Source organism: Anopheles stephensi, chromosome 2, assembly GCF_013141755.1.
Source record: "Anopheles stephensi strain Indian chromosome 2, UCI_ANSTEP_V1.0, whole genome shotgun sequence".
Taxonomy (NCBI): domain Eukaryota; kingdom Metazoa; phylum Arthropoda; class Insecta; order Diptera; family Culicidae; genus Anopheles; species Anopheles stephensi.
In genome coordinates, this window is record NC_050202.1 from 62,264,693 (window position 1) to 62,285,729 (window position 21,037).

Consider the following 21,037-nt stretch of genomic DNA (forward strand, 5'->3'; position numbering starts at 1 on the left):
CCAAATAAAATCTTTGTAACATTTGGTAAGTTATTTTAAAATTGTCTTGGCATTTGATTTATTTTTGAGAAATTAAAAGAAAAATCAACGAACAACGCAGAATTGGAGCAGGAACTTAGACGATGAAGAAATCGACCGTAGGTTATACACAGAATGATGTGACAGAATTTCAACTGTGCGCCCGTTGCCCGTTTCTTTTTTCCATAAAAAGCCTTCAATAGAACATCTTGTTGGCCCACGGATACCTGCATTCATGTAGGAGTAAATTTAAACACATCTTTCTATTGCTTTTGCATACAAAACTCTCGAAATAGTGAGCTGTAAACAATGCTGCTTGATAGCAGCTGCTCAACTCCTGCTGTTTTTTTGTCACGCACTGTATCGCAAACTGACGCACTGCTGTCATCGGGCTGCTGCTCCGGATGTGAATGTGTGTTGGGCTCTTTTTGCATTTCATTTCAAACGTCGTCCGAGCAGGGTGTGCATTACCGTCGTTGCGAGGATTTCCCGGAGCGCAAAGTGTTATCGCCTCGTAAGTAGGAAGTGCCGTCGCTCTACCGTACAGCGAGTGTGGCAAGATTTGGATTAAGTAAAGCACAGCGAGATTTGCGTTCGGTCGAAAGTGGGTGCACTTTTTCGGCCTGCAGCATTGTGCGGTGGAAGTAGTCACCATCGAGAAGAAGTAAAGTGAGATCTAGTGTGGCAGCGTTCGTGTGTACGTACGTAGTGTGTGTGTACGGTGTGGTGTGGTGTGCTGTGGCCGTGTTGGAAGCCTGAAGTGAAGCGTGTAAACGGCAGTGTGAGCGAAAAGGTGAGAAAAAGGGCAGAAGCGAGAAAAGAGAGAGAAGATCGTCGGAAGGCGAGCAGCAGCAGCAGCAGCAGCAGTTCAAACAAAGAGCAGAAGAGAAGCAAACAGAAAGAGAGAGCGAGGAAGAAAACGAAGCTACGAGTCTGGAAGTGTGTGCGGTCGTGCATATGCGTTTGTTTGTGTGTGTGTGTGTGAACAGAAGAAGCTGGTCAGTTCTCTTCCTCTTGGGTGCGGTATTCCACGGGATTGGGTAGATGTGCGTCGTGTGTGTGTATGTGTGCGCGCGGGGAAGAGGCTGAAATTTTCCCAAAAGTAGCGAAAGTAGGTGTACATTCTGATACTCTGCATGTTCTTCCTGAAACAGCAAACTTGCAACAAAATTTAGCTACGCCAGCGCACCCGCGGGTGAATATACGCGAGAAAGTCCGCTGCCGGGAAGACGGTAAAAGTGTGTGCAGTTGTGTGATAATTGGTTAATTAAAGTTTCCCGATGTGTTGGGTGCAATGCGATGGCAGTTGGATTCCGCTCAAGAGTTTTAAGGTTTTGTTTAGTGCAAAGGCAGCGCAATTTCTGCCTGACGAGAGTACGTTGACACATCACATCAGCTTTTCCCCGGTCGAAAAAGAGGGAAAAGAAAACGAGTGAAACTAGCTCCTTTTTTGCTTACGGTGAGTCAGCTTCTTCAGTGAGCTGGCTCCTCGCGGTGAGATGAGAAAGGGGTTTACGGTGAGAATGAAGCGTCAGTGTGCACAAACCACACCACACCAACACACGCACACATCGGTGGAATGGAGATTATTCTGGCCAACGAACGGTTATTTTTTCGGGACCCACGCGGTCGTTGCTGGTTCGCATATATGTTGGTGGTGTACCCCAACTGAACGGCAGTCAAAAAGTCATCCATGCGTCGTCGATCCTCCGATTCGTGGAGGAAGAGGTGGTCGGGGATGGGGAGACGAGCGGAAGCGCACGCACTTGGCAACGAAACAAGGGGGAGAAGAAATAAGCAATAAGCGAAAAAAAAGTTTGTCGCCAGAGAATCCGAAATGAGGCGCTCCTAAGCAAATGGACGATATTCTTACCTTTTTTTTTTTGGTTTGGTTTGGTGTTGTATTGCTGGTGCCTCTCTATTTGCACACACAAACACTTTGATGTTTTCTTTTGCCCCGTTCTTCGAGCTGTGCCCTGGTTGCCTGCAGCGCCTGCCTTGTCTGCTGGTCTGCTGGTGGTTAGCTTCATTTGCTTTCGCAACCCATTTCTCGTGCATTGCGGCTGGCTTCTCGAAGGTGCATTTCAAGTGCGAGAAAACATTTAAAACAACACACACACGCGCACACACTGACGAAACAAGATGGTTTTAGGAGTGGAGGATAAGAAGATGCAAGATGTGTGATGGTGTGGCAACGGCAAAGTCAAAGTCCGCCACATTTGTGCCGGAACAAACGGAAAGAGAGACATGTGTTGTGTGCGCCGTGCGCAAGGAAAACGTAGCTTCATTAAGTTAAACTTGCTTGGCTTAGCTTGTTTCTACATGTTTGGTTTCTTAATTGTTGCTTAATTTCAACACATGCGGTGAAGGTTCAACATGTGTACGTTAAAATGAGTTGAGGCTGTGATGCATAGGAAGGAAGTGAAGTAGTGAACGGAATGCGATGAGGTTCCTTCGAATGACTCATCGTTGGAGCAGTGGTATTGCTAGGCGGATTCTCAGCAAAAACCGGGCGAATCGTTCTCATTCTGTTGTTTAATTCATGCCCTACTACGATTATTCTGTATAGTTTGTATGACTGTGCAATTGTGTTCGATCTTGGCCTACCTTGTCTAATTGCTGTGACTTGAATTAAAAATTTGCTGAATAGCCAGTCCTGCGGATTGGCGACACCGATCTTTACCAATTATGGTAGGATATTCAATCTTGTCCGGACCATCTACCCGTAACGATCAATAAGTCTAGAGGTTTTCGTGGCATCAATAAGTCTAGTAAATCATTATATATGGCCGGCATGACCTAGTAGTCATCCCAGGAAGCAGAAACCGTATGGGGAACATCCTTACAGTCCAGATTTACCTTTTCTTCTTCCTGAGCAGTGCAACCCTCAGGAGACTGGCTTGATTTAATTTATCCGTTGCTGGATATTCAGCCTTGCGTTCGATGGAACGATGCACGAGATGGAGTTTGATACCGGCGTTTGTTGTAATATAAACTGGCGCCTCTATCAGTAAACCTTCCGGTCACTCTGAAGATTATAATTGTTATGGTACATGTGGGAAGCCCATTACAGGAGCACAATCGGAGCGTAAATAACCTTAGTATTGTACCGTCGAATAAGCCTAGTCTAGAGGTAGCTAAATCTTGATTGCCAATCTGGGATTAATGTTCAATCTTCCTATCACAAGACTGTTAGTTTTTGTAGCCACAACAATCAAGCTGCATCCTGAACAACAACAGAAAAGATGCGCAATTCAATGCTAATAATGTTGAGAAGTATATCGTTTTAGCAAAAATCGTCTCAAACATTCATGTTTACAAGTGAAGCAGTGTCTAGAAAAGTAAAGCAGCTAAAATTCTGTTAAATAGAAGGACTTGATAGGATCCTCCACGCTCGAATGGGCTAGGCACGACTTGCGAATCGTACCGAACATTCCAGAGCTTTTTTAAAGTATCTTAATACATCGTAATGGCGAAATTTCGTAGCGATTGACCAAAATTGCATTTTATTTGACAAAAAGTTCCGCAAATTAAAGCAATATTTGACCGCAGCACTGTCTCACAAAAAAAGCACTGATTGCACGATCAACATAACCTGATCGTGGTGTGTGAACGTTAGCCAACTTAAAAATTCGATAATCGAATTGAACAAATTGAATTAGGCGTCATTCGTATCATCCACCACCTTCCCGTACGTCCTCCAGGAGCCAATAGCCAGCTATGCTAGCCTCGTATGCCAACAACCTATCTGCACATGATGATGGTGGTGATGCGCCGCTGATGACGCTGACGACCTTTTTGGAGGCGAAAGAGAAGAAGGTCACATCAATGTTGCCTCATCCCAAGCCCAAGCCTATGATGACGATGGCGTTCAATTTGCCATGGTTTGGATGGATGTTTTGAATTGGCGTTTTTCTGCCTTCCATCATGAGAGATCTCTGAGTGTGTGTGTGTGGCGTGGAACGGATCGTGGCAAGAATATGATGGCCGAATAGCATAGCGAATGGCGAACGCCTTATCAGACGCGACAAAACCAATGGTGATGATAATGCGATATTTCATGGGTGTGTATCCACAGCGGTTACCCACTCACACGGGCGGGGACTAACAACAGAATCATTCTACGCATGAATCATCAAGTACATTCCACACGAGTCATTCCGCTGTAAAAGCAGCAGCAGGCCATCATAACACGATAGAAAAATGCGCTAAAATGTACTTCCTGCTTCATTGCTAATAGTTCCGTCTAATGCTTTTTTCTTCTTGGTAAGAAGGCTTATGTGCGAGCTTATTTGGAAAACATATAAAGGAAGACAGCGGCAAGAAAGCTTCACAGCTTCCATTAGGTTTAGAGTGTAAGAAGGCCGGACGCTGTGTGGTCCAGTGATTCAGAACAGCATTTTGATATTACATATATATCCTGGGCGCGTAAATGCTGGCAGCTTCCGGAAAGACACACAGCTCCGCAGGGAAAACCCCCTTTACCATAATGACGCGCACAGGACACACTCAGCGCTCATGAATATTGATGTACATCTATTATCCCTTGCAAACTGGGCATTCTCGTTCGGGATTCAGAGTCGCTGCGAGAGAATAGGGCGTGCGTGTGTGTCCTAGGCTTGACATAAGCTGCCGCTAATTGTAGCTGTTAATTTTGAAGTCAATTTTATACGGAACGCGTGCTCTCGTGCGTAATTTATTCAACTGCCTGCCAACTGCAGCGGGATTAGAAGAGGCAACGATTGTAATCCTGCATGAAAATTGATGATGTAATCCCGGCGTTCGGAATCGTTCGGTTATTCAAAACACTCGGGAAAGAATGTCTCTTAGGGTGTGATATAGAGAAGGGACCCGGATTTAGCCTCCGGGCGATATTCCGGGTAAGTCGTCCGTTGTCATTCGAAGGAACTTATCCTTGACTTTGCTCTCTCGCTCATCAGAAGCAGCAGGACCTGTTGCACAGCAGGATAAGAAACGCAAACGCGTTGGATAAGGTCGTTCAGATCTCGGAAAGAAAGTCTGTTCCTGTCCCTTAGCCTTGGTGTGTGGAGCGTTGGGACCACCGGAGCAGTTGGAGATCGATTGTTTATACATCATCATGCTCGAGGGCATACCGGCGTTACACAAAACTTTCGTGCTACAATGTCCTTTGTCAAGCTGCTAATGACGGAAATGGTTCGGTTTTATCACAGTGATCGGTGAATGTAGAAGCATTTCGAAGGAATTTTACCCGCCGCAGGGCGTGAATCGATTGAGCTGGCCCAGAATGAACCGCGTGCGGACGAACATCGTTAAGGAACTGTGTATAAATGTTAAGCAAAGCCATATCTACTTGGAGGATAATCTTCCTCACTGTCCTTAAGAGGTGCAGCAAGAGATGAGTTCCGTTTCTGCGAACGACTTACATCATTTATAAGTTTATCTCATGCGGTCTCTGTGCCCATCGGTGGTGGTACCCCACAGGGAAGCAAAAAATCTCTTAAATCTCTTCAGCTCTCGGAAGATGAAATCGTTGGCCACAGCTAGTCACAGCCAGTCCCGTGCAGCTGACGACAACGTTTAACGCGCCAGACTCGTCACGTCGAGGAGGGTGGTTTTTGTTTTTGGCTTATCAACCACTTTCCGCGGAACAGTCGTACTGAAGGCATCGTTGGGCACAGCCAGGAGTTGGAGTTTTTGGTACGGGGAGTACAGTTTGCGACATCGGCACGATAAACGATTACACGCGGTTGGTCTGTACACGGAGAAACACACATGCACACGACGTTGATGGTTATGATTTGTGACGCGAGGATGACAGACTTCCCAACCGAGAGCGCGTGAACCGCGACATCATCGTGTCCAGGAGATACTTCTGAAGCCATTTTTTTCCCCGTTTGCCTTTGGTCTTGGGACATGATAATAAAAGCAAGTGTGTTACATGGTCGTAACCAATCTTCACACGCCAAAGCGGCGTTTCCTGCAATCGTGTCCAACTGTTGGCAAGGAAAGGAAGGAAGCACATGCTTGTGGAACTCGGGCAGACAGATTTTATCGTGTTTTTTGTGTGCGGACAAAACATGCACACAACACTGCGCCATGTGTAGGCACCACCTGTGTCTGCTGTGTGGTCTATGATCGGGACAGGACAAGGAATAAGTGCTTTTGTTTATTGTTTGTTAAGACTGAATAACTTTGACGAGATTAGCAATAATAATTCCAAGCAGCACCGGATGTTCCGGATTGGTCATAGTTTAGGTGAGGACTTCGCGTTGTGTAATCTTCGGACAATTTTTAATCGATTTTATATAACAACACAGCAAAGAGATAATATTCTCTCATCTCTATTTTATCATCCTCCTCATTGCCGTTGCCCTCCGTATTACTAGTATAATCCCTGTGGTCATTACATCCTACCCATCGATCACCACCCGGCATCCTCGGCTAACTAACGTGGAAGCCGGGCTCGCCGTCACTCGCTACTTTAGGAATCATTAATAATTCCGCAAACGAACTTCCGGTGGTGGTCGTATCGAGAGGAACTCTAGCGTTGGTGCGGAGGGCCGTCGCGGCGGATTGTTGGGCGTGAAATTTCCTTCCGCCACTTTTGCTAGTGACCCATCCACTGGTCTCACTGTCTGATGGCTGCGTGCGTTGTTGAAGCATAGAGACACACTTGTTGACGTGCTTTTTTAAATTAAACACCTGCGAAGGTGTATGCATGCTGCCGCCACACATGGTACTATTCTATTTGTATGTGTTTGTCTACACACGACGGGGCACGATGGTTTGACGCTCGGTTTCGGGCACCCTGCGAGTGACTCATTTGCATGTTAAGTTAATGGTAAAGAGTAGAGGAAGGTGATTAACAAAAGCACGCGCGCGTTTGGGTGAGTGTGTATGTGTGTGGCGAATCGACTTCCCCAATGTTTCCGGGCGATTCTCCATTTTGGGGCCGGTACCAGCTGAACTTAACACTTGCGCGATTGTGTTTTGATGGCGCCACTATTATTGCAATGTGACGCAATTTTCTGTAAACCATCGTCGACCAAAAAAGGGTTTAGGAAGAAGAGTTGCAGATCTTTGTAAAATATTATCTTTGTGGGACAGATTCAAAAATGTATGGAACGTGTTGAAAGGCGTTGGCAAACCCTGTAATACGGTACTTTGCTTACTTTTGTTATAAAATTTGGCATCTCCTTAACAAGAGAAATAATGTATAAAACATTTCTTCAAGGGCAAAACCTTTTTTTCCTTCTCCTTTTTTAAAAGACGTTGTTGCTTACCTCATACTGTTGTTGTTGCTTAGACATACATGTTTTTGTCTGTTGTTTTATCGCTTTTGTTTAGTTTTTGTTTATCTACACTGTTATGATATCTCGTCGGCGGCGCACACGTTTAACTTGCTCCGAATGGTGTGGTTGTGTTCTTTTTCGCGCATTTGTGGCGCTCACTCCCCCCCCCCTCCCCCCCACTTTTCCCAACATAACGAAGACCGAATAACATCATGTGTGCCTCCTGCCGTGCACGTTTGGGTCAGCGGTGTTGTATTTAGTCTCGGTCTTTTTTTCCCCGTTCATTTTGTAAATTGTGTGATGATCGCGTTGTACCATGTTTTTGTGAAGTTTTCCTTCTGGACGTCGACGTGAATCCCGTTGGACGGTTCCATACATACGCCGGGCGGGTAGATGTCTTTTTTTGTAGTCTCTATACGCGCGGGAGTTTTGTGTCCGGTCGCGCGGTGGTTTATGTAGGATTTGTTGCCGGTTTTCCGTTTTAGTCTGTCCCTCGGCTGCAACTTCGAGGAAATTCCATTCGATCTGGGTTTTTTTTTGTTTTTGTGGGATTCAGCCGGAGGAGGAGCGTAATTTTCTCCGCATGTGTACACCGACTAAAGCTGAGGGAAAATTAGTTTTTATTCCTCTGTAATCGGTTATGAATTCATCATGCTGCCGGGGAACAGAAATTCCTTTTTTTTGAGTGATTGAATAAAAAGTCAATTATTTTCCCGGTTTTGTGCTATGGTGTATGATTGGAGCGGAAAATTACTGCTTTTTGCGTAATCCTTGTAAATGGGCTTGAACAATTTTGAATTTACGCAACAAACATTCCATCTTTCTTGTTCTTCCTCTCTGTGCATTTCAGATAAATATTTTTTTGCATTGAAAATCTATTTCTTAGTTCCCCGGGACGGCAGATTTAATTATGAATAACTCGTGTTTTTTTTTCTTAAGATTGCAAAAATACTTTTCCGACTTCGCTGTTGAAGCTAGAGATTCAGCATGGGCTGAAGAGTGCGCGTTGCATTCCTTGCCCGTACTTGCAATAACCAAATTGTTTTCCTGCGCTTTTCACCCCCCACTCCCCCCACTCCTCCTCCCAGCGTATAATTTTCCGCGATGAAAAAGAAATTTGATGTCCACATTCTCTTGTTGGAGGGTCGCGGTCCATTTGCAGCCTGAGCTCATTACTTTCCGCGATATTTTATGCCCCGGGTTTTTTTTTTTGTTTTTTGACTCTGCCTTCTCAATAATCCGGTTTCATTTGGCTTGCTCTCGCTGCTGCTTGTACCCTCGGTCGGTTCTGTGGCACCGGGGCAGTGCCCTATGACCTTTGGTTAGAGAGTACTGAGCAAGCCTACTCTGAATAATGCTGATGCTGCTGCTGCTGAGTTCTCGGGAGGATGACAGTGAACCGTGACTTGCCTACCTTTAACTAAATTTTCATTCGATTGTTCTGCTTTCTTTTCTTTCCCTCCCCACAAATACAGATATTGACATTTCGACAACTGTTCGTTACGACATCCTTCAACCTGTAGTCGCCACCGCACCTACATATTCCGAAAAGCAATAACAACAAGGGGCCAAACAGCAGGGTGAGGGACACCGACCGTGAAGGTGAAGCGTGTGTGTCTCTTTGGTGTAGAGTAGTGTCTTAGAGTGTATCTTCACGGATTTCAACGAGCACAACACAGCCTTAGTGAACTGGGCAAGGATAGTAGCAAGCACCGAATAATAATCCTAAAGATCCTTCACATCCTTCAGAGTTTGCATCAGTGTCAAAATGCGTGAATACAAAATCGTCGTACTTGGCAGCGGAGGTGTCGGTAAATCGGCCCTGACAGTGCAGTTTGTCCAGGTAAGTGGTTGACAGCGCTCTAGCTTAGTTATGTGTTATTACATTTATTTAAGACAAAAATTTTACTTACTGATTCGGAAAAATGGGGCAACTTTTCCATTTCCATTAGTATGTAGTAAAATTTTTTTCTGTTTTATGATGACCGATTTATGAAGCTGACCCGCGGAGTTGAAAATGGCATTACTTTCTCTACCGTGTGGTGATGTATGGATTTTGCGGAGTGATTTTACGATTTTATTGATCCATTTTTCTGGCAAAATTATCTCCAGTTTTAATCTTCGTGTCGCACACCACCAGGCTTTCGCCGCCATTCGTCCCGAGAGGTCTCTTGCCCATCCCAAAAAAAACACTTTGATGGTAATTTTTTTCAACATTGTTGCCACCCTCATTAAAAGGTCCCGAAGGCTGCTGCTCCTCCTTCCCCCGCTACCGATCAATCCCGCGTCGCAGGCTCCAAATTTAAATCCAACCATTAAAGATCCTTGCTCTCTCTCCAGGCCGGTGTTTCGCCGTGGCCCATATGATTCGTGATGGGGTTTGCAAATTCCACCGCAATACCACTACTGTCCTTAGTTTGCTGCTGGTTTTTTTTTTTTTTTTTGGAGGGGAGGGGGTTGTTTGCAAATTCTGGCCAACAAACAGCTGGGTAGGAAAGGGCGCCCGTTGGGTTGGGTTTCGGAAGTGGGTAAAACTTTTATTCGCAACCAAACGAAACACAGGATGGTGGCTCATTAGATTGCTGGGAAGGACGGGGGAGAGGTGCGGAGGACGGGCTTTGCATACATTTTAATGCCGGTAAAGGGGGGGCTTTTGTAACCGGCGGAAGCTGTGGCTTAATTTCATAAAGTTTTTCTCCTCTCTTCTTACAACCAGCTAGATACACACAGCATGGCTCGCCATGTTTGTTGTGGGGAATCCGGGTGGGTCCTTGATGAGCAGGATGTTGTCACCATTCCGTTCGAATGTGTATATTTGAACATTCGGGCCCTTCTACCTCCAAACACAAGGATCCAGGAAGTTCCACCAACTTCCATCAGCGTAAGGCTTGGAAGATTATCTAACTGCGCCTGAACGGCGTTTTATGGACTTTTTGTTCGAACATGAATTCGAAGAGCCAGCTAAAAGCTGTAACGGCGTGGTCTTAACACAGTCTAAAGTTTGCAGAGTTGGTAAACAGTTCTTCTCTGTGTTCCTTGAACTATCCAGGTTCATTTAAATTACTTTTTGATGTGTTCTGATCCTGCTTCTCCCCTACAAGGATCACTTTATTTGGCTTATTTACTATTCTACTCGGAGGTCCATATCTGTCTCCACGAGAATGTCTTGTCCTTAAAGAGCGTACGGAAGCAATGGGATTCGTAATCCGATCGAAAGTAATCCTATCGGAGACAGTTGAAGAGTTACGATATTATAATGTGGATTCTGTCTCGTGGCAGAAGGTAACGAAAAGTCCTTCACAAAAGTCCTTCCTGTTTTGGGCTGTGGTTTTATGCAACAAAGAGAGAGAGAACTCGCTGCCATACTATTATCGTACAGTAGTTCCCGCGAGTGCAATGGAAAGCATCTTTCATTTTGTAAGACATCGCGAAAACAAACACACATACACCAAGTTAAACTTTTGCCGACATTCTTCCATGCGGAGAACAGAACGTGTCAGAGAACTTGCTTTAAAACGCTAGCACGCGGCGGAGCGGGGAAAGGACTTTTTTCCAATCATTTTCGCTTTAGCTGACGTTAGTAGTCGCGTCTTGGATGTCTTGCTTTATGTTGTCGCAAAAACCGACGACTGTTGTGCCTGGTGCTGGCTAAAAACATCCATTTTGTTGCTGCTGCTACTGCTCGACTTAACAGTTAGTTGCGTGGTTCTTTGTTCATCCAGCCAGCCAGCCAGCCAGAGTCTGCACAGTTGGTGGACACACTACACTTGGTGACATTCTTAATGCGCTGCTCCGTCGTGCATCATCGTGCAACTTCCGTTGCATAAGTCACACATAAACATAAGTACACAGCAGGGGACGGTTTGACGGTTCTGAGTTCTGTTCCTTCTTCGCGCACGTAGAGGTCTATAACGCGGAGCAAGTTTTAGTGCAGCACGGCAGAGGGAAAATAATGCGCTTGCATCTCAACCTAAAGTACTCTTTTCGTTTCCGTCGAAGAAATTGCACGAGACTTGCTAACTTAGTTGTACTGACAATTCATGTTGAAGGGAAATCTTTAAATGAGTCACCGTTCTTCTCCCGGCTAGAGAGTAGAGCTCATGAAAGAGAAGGTTCTTTTGATGATGGTTGCGATACGATTTCAAATATTTATTACGAGCAAACAACTGGCAGCAGTAGTAGAGCCATGGTGACTTTAAACCCCCAAAAAAGAAGGTTAACATTCGTCATCTACTATTTGCTTTCGAGTTCTTCCTTAATTTTGCCTTGGTAGGTTTGTTGGTTGACTGGTGAGCAATTCATTTGCCAGAATAAGGCATACCTTTATGTAGTTCTTCTTGTTCTTCTTTCTTGGCCTAACGACCTCTTAGGTCAGGCCTGCCATTTCTGGCTTACTAGACCTAAAGATATTGCGTAGTTGGATAGTCAGTCCTCACTACTGGAGATTTGAACCCCGGCTATGCTGTGTGTGGCCGCTTCTTATCCTATTAAACTTTATGTAGTTATTTGAATCTTTTTAGTGATATCCGGTTTTAATATGAAGCGTCCCTGTGATCCAACCTCGAGAGGTCTCGGTCTCGGTCTGACAAATTCTGGTTTTCCGTGACTTGATGTTACCAGCAGCTGGATAGTCAGTCCTGCGCACGGGGAGGCAGTCCGAATGAGATTTGAACCCGGACCTGCAGTGTGAAGAGCTTTAGAATATAGAGTCTGCATGATTTAGCTCTCATTTTTATTATCCAAAAATCCCAAAGAAAAAGGTTAATATTCAAAAATTTACAACGATTTTTGGGCGATAATGTTTGTATTTAACGACTAGAGCTTGCCCCCAAGTATTAGCTTGCACTTAACTAAGCCATAAATCAAACCAAATATCAATTTTAACATAGAAATTTCCTTTCCAGAGCGTGCATAGGAGGCGGTCTCTGATCCGTTAACATAATTACTACACGCTTTATCACCCGTCGATGTTTGTTTTCCAAACAAAATCCTTATCGCTTCTGGGAGGGACGGGGGATCTCTTCTTTTCCCATCGCAAGAGGGTCTCGAAATACTTCGCAATAATTTGAAAAGCAGCGTGTGAAGAAGGAACATTTTGCATAACAAATAGCATTCGCTGTGCGGAGGAATGTGGGAGACATGAGTGGGGGGGTGGGATAAGCCCTCTTTTCTGTCGCTGCCGGAACACACACACACACGAAAACGAGCGCACATCATCCGGTTCAAGAAGGATGATGATGATGATGATGATGGTCCTCTCGTGAGATACATCTCTAATGTCAAAATAAACCCACGAGACGCCACGGCGCACGGTGGCGGAACAACGTGTGTGGTAGGGCGAGATAAGGTTGAGAGGACGGTCCACCTAAGGACGGAAGTTTGGAGGCTTCCGTGTGCGAAGGCGAGCCGATAAACCTGTTGCTTCACTCTGTTGCCTCGGTGTGCCTGCGATATACAAGGAATGGTTGGTTGGTTCGGTGTCAAGGAATCCTCGCGTTCGCGCGAACGAGCAAGCAAGCTTAACGGTAGCCGGAGGGAAAATAAATGAAGATGTTTGGCAAATAAGAACCACCACCATCACCGCCGCGTGCCAGTACACTCGAGTTTCATCGTCCTTTTTGGCGTCGAAGGTTTCAAACAATACTACCAGCTCGAAACGGCAAAAAACTGCTCCTCTGTCCTTCAGCATACCGAGCGGGGGGCCCACCACCCAAAACCCGGATCAGGGCTCGAGTGGATGTGTGGTAATGCGATCTGAAATTAGAATTATTTATAATATATATCTACACACACACCCACCCACCAGTTCATCGTCCTGTTGGAGCTTTTCCTCCGTGCGTTGGTGCCATATTGTAGGTTATATCACCTTCGGGAATTGAAGGAAGATGGGCAGGCTCCGGGGTCCTGGACATTAGGCACAAACTCTTCGAGTGAGCTTTAAGATTCGGGAGAGTAACACCTCCTGAAGTGGTGGATATAAATTGACTAACAGCATCGGGAAGAATTGCCGGAACTGTCGAAAGTTGACGACGTTTGACAGTGGGGGCGCCATGTTCGATTAGTGCAAGAGTGGACAGTGGACTGCTCTGTTGGTCCGCTTTAAACCTGCTGATCCACCGCTAGGCAGCTTTACTTCGACCGAATATGAACTTCCTGCGGATGGTGGTTTCTTCTCCTTCGACTTCCTTCGGAACAAAACCCGACTAAAGGTCACACGAGAGGTGAACATCATCACCATCAGTGTGGACCTTCGGCCGTACACCACCTTCCGGAATTGGCGGAAGTTCAGGGCGCAAGAAAGGATGCTGCTGCTGTCGGTAGGGTAGCGCAGGTGTGTAGTAGTAAGAGGATGCTTTTAGCACGAATTATCAGTGGGTTGTTTTTCCTGGGAATCGAAACACCCGGAGCCGAAAGGAAGCAGCCGTGTACCCCGAGCCGAGAACAACCCGAGAGGAGGAATGGGCTTTTCGTTGTTTTCTGCCGAGGTGTTTGGTGTACGCATGTAATGGTAAGGATGATGGTTCGGCCGACCGGTCGTGGTGTCAAACACATCCTTCCTTCTTCGCAAAACTTCCACGGCGGTCCCTTTTGCCTCCCCGATTTATGGTCCGTTTGAAGGGAAGGTGGGCACTCGTTGGTAAACCGAAAGGAGAACACTTCATTTGGTCAACAGCTTCTTTTTTTTTCGTTGCGTGATTGCTTCGAGGAAGTAAAGGATCCTTTCAGCTTCTGTTGATTTCTACCGGATGGTTACAATTTTAATGACAAATTGAGAGTTTCGGGTTAAAATTAATACTACTCGCCGCAATTGTTGTTCCAGGTGTGTCGATGTGATTCTGAGAGCTATCTAAAAAGTTGCCCAATGTAATCGATTGTTTGATGTTTGATTGCATCCGCTAAGATGCCGCCCGCCATTATCGAACCGAATCGGAGTTTTCAGTCGATTTAAGCCTCGTTGAAGCTTTTATAGAAATGCGAAACAAATGTTTTCTCGTGTCACTTCGCAATCTAACCCTTTTCGACATCGGGAAAATTACATTAGAGTGTGTTGAAAACCCAGGCCAGTTCTGCAAGGTGTTACAAGGAATCGAATCTCTAAAGAAAACGATTCTAAGCTTGGTGTTCGGTTAATGGAGAAGGTGGTTCTCCAGTGGAAAAGGATACCAGATTTCCCACGTGATGATGACGCACAGGGTTTGCCGCCGTTATCATCGTTTTGCCGGAAACCACTATTGTTTGGTGGTTCGATTTTTCCCGGCAACAGAGACCCCACCTCACCGCGTTTGGTTGTTGATTTTTAAGGCTTTCGCTGATGGAATTAAGCTGAATCTTGTTAAAACCAAATTTCAAACGTAATGTTAAATTCAACGTAAAGGATTTCACTGCGTTCGTGGTTCCATTCAGTGCGAGCGATTCTCTCTGAGGATTTTTCTTTCGTTTCACTTTCTCTGCGATCCATTTACCCGGCCGGAATGTGCTGAGTATCAAATTTGCATTGATTGACAAGCGTGTTCAGCAGGAGGGTCGTAAACGGAGATTAACAGAATTGTTTTATATTTTTAACTTTTACCCTTCGATTCCCAAAACGACACCACCGAAATAAATACGGTTTTTACAGCGAGCACGATCACTCAGCAAAAAGTATGGTTCGTTTGGTAAGCGCCAAACAGCATTAGAGAGCAAAGAGGCGATATACCGTGCCTGAGGTTGGCAGTTTTTATTGTGCAAGTAGAAGAGACATGCATGCGGCAGTTCTTTCTCCGCAAATCATTCAACCGTGGTGGGTGGGACGGCATGGAGGAGGGCGTTTAGAAATCAAAGTATCGTTTACTTTGCTGGAATTGAGGAATTTAAAATCCCATTTTCGATAGCTTCCTTTTTTTTTACCTATGCCAGTCCCACACTGTCGTGAGCTATTGTTTACTCGGGCGGGGGTCGTTCGTTTGGCGAGGTATGGTTGAACGACACCGACCGGGTAACATGCTTCGGGGGGCCCGTGTTATAACCCCACGCGGGGTGACTTTTTCCCCATCTGGCGTTTTCGCAACAGCTCACATATTTGTATTGATCCGACAAATGGCGGCAGTGGTGGGCATCTCGTATGCTGCCCCTCCCCCCTTCGGGTTTGTTCCGGTTCTGTGAGCAGCAGCATGTCACGATAGTCATACCGAACGTGTACGGACGTTCCATTTCTTCCAGTCTGGCCCGAGCCGGTTGTTGCAATTCATAACCTATCATCGTGATAGAGAAGACTTTGACGTCTTTCGCAGCAGCAGCGCGCACCGTATGTCTGTGTGTCACATTCATTTGTCGCTGAGCAGATGTGCGGCTGTTGCTCGGCACACACACACACACACACACCGAGGTTATTATGTTTTCCCGATCATTCACAACCAGAGTCCACATGACGTTTGCGACGTCTCAATCCATCGCAAACTGCCAAACTATTATCGGGATCTCTCTTTCTCTCGAGGGCTCTCTGTGAATCCATAAACGGGTGCGTGCCTCCTGCTCCAGCTGGTGAGGTGAGCGTTTCCCTTATTTGCCTGCCTGTGTCATCTACCATCCATCCATCCCTGGTAGCTATGACACCCTACTGCCCCAAACTGTCATTGACGGATCGCGTTGTCTTCTAACCGCGGGTGAAAGTCGGGGCGGGGATTGTAGTAGCCGGCATGAAGACAAAAGCCCATGCACGTAGTCAGACAGAGTAACTTCACTCTCTACCCCTTTTTGAAGAGCTGCTGCTGCGGCATATGGCTTGGCTTTAACGTAATCGATAGATTTATTGCCTGCCTGCTCGTCTTCATCGCTAGTGTTGCAAAAAAAAAAACAAGGGACATAGCGTGGTACGAACGGGGAGCGGAACACACAGTCGAGAGGTCCTGACATGACAGTCAGCGGTAATTGCTCATCAGCAGAGCAGCTCTGATGTGGTGGTGGCCGGTTATGCCAGCGCTCCACACACACTCACGCCCCGGTGGTGGTTACTGCTGCTGTCTTTGCACTGTACATTGCACCAACATACGGGAACGTGTCCGCTGTTTGGCGGATGTAAACATCGGTAGCAGCTGGCTGCCGTGCGATTGTTGCTATGCCGGAATTTAGCAGGGATCGGATGATGAGCGATCCATCGCCATGTGTATCCTGCAGGACTATTCGTCTCGAGCAGCGACGTTAATGTGAAAAAAGGGGCGGGGGGGTTGGAGGTCTACCGATGACTGATGAATTAAGTCACAGAAATAGTCCATACACAAACACACGAGAGACAGTAGTGTCCTGCGGCATCGAAGTAACGAGCAAGGCGTTTGGTCGCCTCGTTCACTTCCCAGAGACACGTCGCGACCATCACCGGTTGGCCTGGGGGTTATTGTGCGCTCGGGCGTAAGGGATGGATGTAGGTCACACCGGTAGCGGCCCATCGTCCCGATGGATGATTATGAGTTGTTGTTGCACATACAGTGCGCGTCTTCAGCCAAGAAAGGGAAATGATTCCTCAGTTGGTCAGCAGTTTGTCTGTCGGATGTTGTTGAACTTGCATTAAAGAACTTTTCCCCGGAATAACAATCAACGCTCTAGGTGCCTGATGGACCAGTGAATTATGTTGCTATATTACTTTAAGCTTTTACTGCTAAAAAATAACAAGGTTACGCTTGCAATTTTTCCGCACAATGGCTCAGCGTTCCAGACACACACGCCTGTCCAGTAACACTTACCTTATCAGCCGCGTTAGACGTCACAATCACACAAAGCAAACAATATGTCTGTCGCGCCCACTCTCCAAATCGAGCATGTTTATGTGTGCTCACTCGGCCAACATCAACATCACATGTAACGCTGGCTGTGTTCGTGTGGATATGTCCTGGGTGGAATAATTTGCTCGTACGTGGGAAGATAAAGTTCGCTCGTGATTGATTTGGCCTTTGTATTTTTGTGAATCCCGGCGTGCTTTTTTTTTGTTGCTCCGGCCCCAAGTACGTCAGCAACACGTACGTCAACTGATTTTGACAAACCATCTTGAGCGCACCATATGTTTCGATCCCTCGCCGCGCTTGTTGCTGAAAGGTTTCCGCCAACGGATATCAATAAAAGTGGTTGGAGCCGAGCAATTAAACGGTTTCTAAGGGAGAAATATCCAACTTTTTTTTGTTCATTAGAAACGACCTGTTCGTACTGCTAAATACCCTTTTTAATAGAATACGTTTCATTAGATTTTTCTTTCTTTTAAAGTGTATCCAATCGATTATCCTTATGACTGTAACGATTCCTCGCACCAGCAGCGTGGGCTATCATCATTTTATCATAATCGATCCGATCGTATGTGGAGTACCACCGACAGCACCATCATATGCATTCGGTGTCACGACTATTTCGACTTGAGCAGCGAGACCGAATTAATGATATTGTCATTCAAACCTACACCCCCAGCTCTCTGGTCCAGCAAGCTTTAGCAAGAGGCGGTACGCTTACGCTAGTTAGCATAACACTCACGCATCCCTCTAGCATCCATTCCCCCCCCCCCCCTCTCCCCCGTTTGCTTTGGAAATAGGATGGAGCGAATTTCGCCAACGCACCCCGAGGCCCCGGCGGAGGGTGACCCCGGCTGTGTGAACAGTGATTTGCATCGATCCGAAAGACAGGAAGTCGTAGGCGCATTTGAATATCAATTTGATGGAAAACGTAACGCCCAGGTAGCTCCGAAAGCGTTTTGGGCGGGGGGGTTCCCATGCTGGGTGACGCAAATTTTTGGCGCGTCAGGGCAAAGGGTTGCTCATGAGTTTTGCCTGTTGCGCGCAGTGCTCAACCATCAGTTGTTGGGGGTAGAAATCAAATGAATATTTAGTTCCATTCTCCTGAGGGTGGTGGTGTGTACGCGTTATCTCTGTAGCAGTTCCGCCGGGTCCAGCTCACTTCACTTGACCTTTACATGCACCAATTGAAGTCAATAGCGATGATGCTCTCCATGCACACGTTCTGAGGGTAATTCTACGTCCCGGAGTTGTGTGAAGGTATAGGTTACGTTGAACCACTACAGAACTACTCAAATTTACGCTTGCTTGGTCACATCGAGTTCCTATCCAAAAGCGCACTTGTTCGGCTATAGTGCTTGGTGGATGCTGGATGGAGCCTAAGCCAGTGCTTCTGTAAAGTCGGGCTGAAGCGTGGATTAAAATCGCCAGCATTGCCTACCTACACGCGGTGGTACGGTGACCTTTTGGCTGGCGTTTGCTAGGTTAGCAGGTTGGTGCCTCCTACCTGCAGCGTGTGGCATAAACTCAATCCTGCTGCTTAAAATCGCCTTTTTGGGGCATTGTGGACATGCAGATCGATTGAATGGATTTCTGATGGAAGGAGAGTAGGTTGGTTGTGAGCAGTGGGCGAACAAGCTTGGAACTGGAAGGTTAGAATAACATTTAGAAACGCACGATACAGTTCTGAATGTGCTATTTACCCATATGTATGTATTTCGCAGGTGGGTTCTTATAAACAAAAAAATCTGTAAAGTTCCCGTCTGCTGCTCAACATTTAAGTTATCAACTTTTTACTCCGATAGTAAAACAAAATTGAGTGTATTCGCTTTCTGCCGTGCCTTCTCACGGGTCAACCCATTTCGGATGGATTAGTTTGTAATGTAGTCGCTCTATTGAACAGTCGACCACCGTACCACCCCAAGCGGAGCGGCGTTGGAGCAGCTAGAGTAGTGGAAACCGGGGGGGGGGGGGGGGGAATTTGAATATTTACGACCAATGCAGTACGACTTCCTACTCCCAGTTAGTTAATAGGGCAAAATTGGGGCATCCAATGAAAGAGGAGCGAGACACCCAACATGAAAATGGGGGGGCTCTGTGGCAAAGGTTTGTTTGGTTGTGCAAGCAACGCGCCCCGGGGTTTATTGAAACCGTCACATATGGTATGTTTGGTGGCCGATAGAGTTCCTCTCCGATGGTTGGTGGTGTTGCATGATGATGCGTGAGTGGATGTTTACCACCTTCAGCAAGCATGAAATAGCGAGTTCCTGTGGAACATGTTCGAGAGAATGGTGAGACCGTAAAAAAGCTGCAATGCGTTGGGATTTTTGGCGATATTACGCGACTTACTAGACTCTCAGGGTTTTAAACTAAAATTAAGACCTACGTCCTAGAACTAGATCACTTCAAAGCTGGTCTACCTACCGGAACTGTAGTCCTCAGTAAAGAATCCTAATGGATGCAGTTAAACGTAGGATTGTTCGAAACTGAAAAGCAAACACAAATCAATCAATGTGATGGATTTTGTTCATCCCCGTTTTGCCCTCTCGCATGGGCAAAACATTTTGACAAGAATTACTCCGAGATCCGATCTCGTCAGGATTCCGTCAAAAACCGTCGTACAAGCGTTCCTCCAATCAGTCCGTCAGTCAGCCGGTCGGTCGGGCCCTGATTGCATCCTTTTCCCGACGTAATGCAATTTCAGCCGCCTCTTGATTACGAAACGCTCGGGATGAGATGCTTGTACGAAGGGGGATGTAGTTGTATCTTCCGTACGGGGATATGCCGATGAGAGTGTTACAATTTAATTTGCCTGTCCCATCATGTGCGCCATACGATCGATCGAGATCCATCGGCCCAAACTCAGTTTAGCCTATTTTCTTGCAACGTTCCAGCTACTGTACCACTTTTTACAGCTTTCGTATCGCCTAATTGAGAAGGGGGAAATGGAACCATTACGAATCGCGTATTGATTTTAACGCTGGATGGTTTACTTCAAACCTTCCCATTTGTATACTTCAAAACCAACCAAACCAAACGTGAAAAGAAGGCAAGACCTTTTGCTTTTCGTATGATGCGATACTCACACACCACCCTCGCTGCTGCTTATGCATTTGATCATGCGAAGGAAGCGGAGGATCATCATTATTGGGGTGTTGTGTACAATGAAACAATTAATCGGCTAAGTAACTTTTCGTAATGAAACCTGGCGCTGTGGGACTGAAGTTGGGAGAGGGTGTGTGGGGCACGAGGAGGTGGCGGCTTTGAAAGTAAAGTTTAATCATCATGCAACATGCCGCTGCACGCCCATGTGGTGGTGTAAAAAGCTTCATTTCGGTTGCTGGAATCGAATCATCAATAAGCTTGTGTGTGTACAATATTCGGCCCTGTATAACTGGGTGCTGGTTGATTCATACAGTAAATGAATTTAGGATTTGCTGCCATTAACTATCCTCTTTGAAGATGTGATTGTAATTAGCAATCAGGCATAGTTAGCTGACCTCAAATGTTATGATTAGGAGGAACTCATCAATAGCAGAGCAGTTGAGTTTGAGCTACCTATGCCCCGTCAACTTTCGATACCGATGTTTCACATGCATGATTGAACACACTTTTACCTGTATCGAAATTGTAATGTCTATTTAATAAGTTCGGTAAACGATTCGTTCCGGTCGTCGTGCCCCTTCTCTAGCTTTGTGTACACTTCGTTGTGATTTTATCGTAAGAGGTCAATCGTAAGAGGAGCGCAAGCAAGGTACGAAAGATTTTAAGTAAATACTTTCGCCCGCTCCCGCCCAACACACACACACACACACACGCCACATCATCGCCGTTGTCTGGCTTATGTTTCTTGTCGGCTCAATAAGTAGACAGACGCATACTTTCTTGGGGGGGGGGGCTTTGCACCGGAACTAGGACACACAGGCGCGTGTGTGTGTGTGTGTGCGCTTCGTACAGACAAATTGATTCTAACCATTAAAGGCCTCCTCGCGGGGC

At 46.2% G+C, this 21,037-nt stretch overlaps 1 protein-coding gene across 4 annotated transcripts in view; it reads left to right on the forward strand.

Annotated features, from left to right (window-relative positions):
- Positions 1-383: 383 nt before the first annotated feature.
- Positions 384-21,037, forward strand: part of LOC118506649 (ras-related protein Rap1) — a 28,656-nt gene continuing 8,002 nt past the window's right edge. Inside the window, exons 1-2 of one of the 4 annotated variants that reach the window (XM_036044052.1) lie at positions 384-532; positions 8,768-9,135. In XM_036044052.1, coding sequence (XP_035899945.1) covers positions 9,061-9,135 — 75 coding nt within the window. In that variant the 5' untranslated portion in view covers positions 384-532; positions 8,768-9,060. Of the gene's footprint in view, positions 1,257-8,767; positions 9,136-21,037 lie in introns of all 4 variants that reach the window. The other 3 variants (XM_036044050.1, XM_036044051.1, XM_036044053.1) reach the window with 3 other exon arrangements.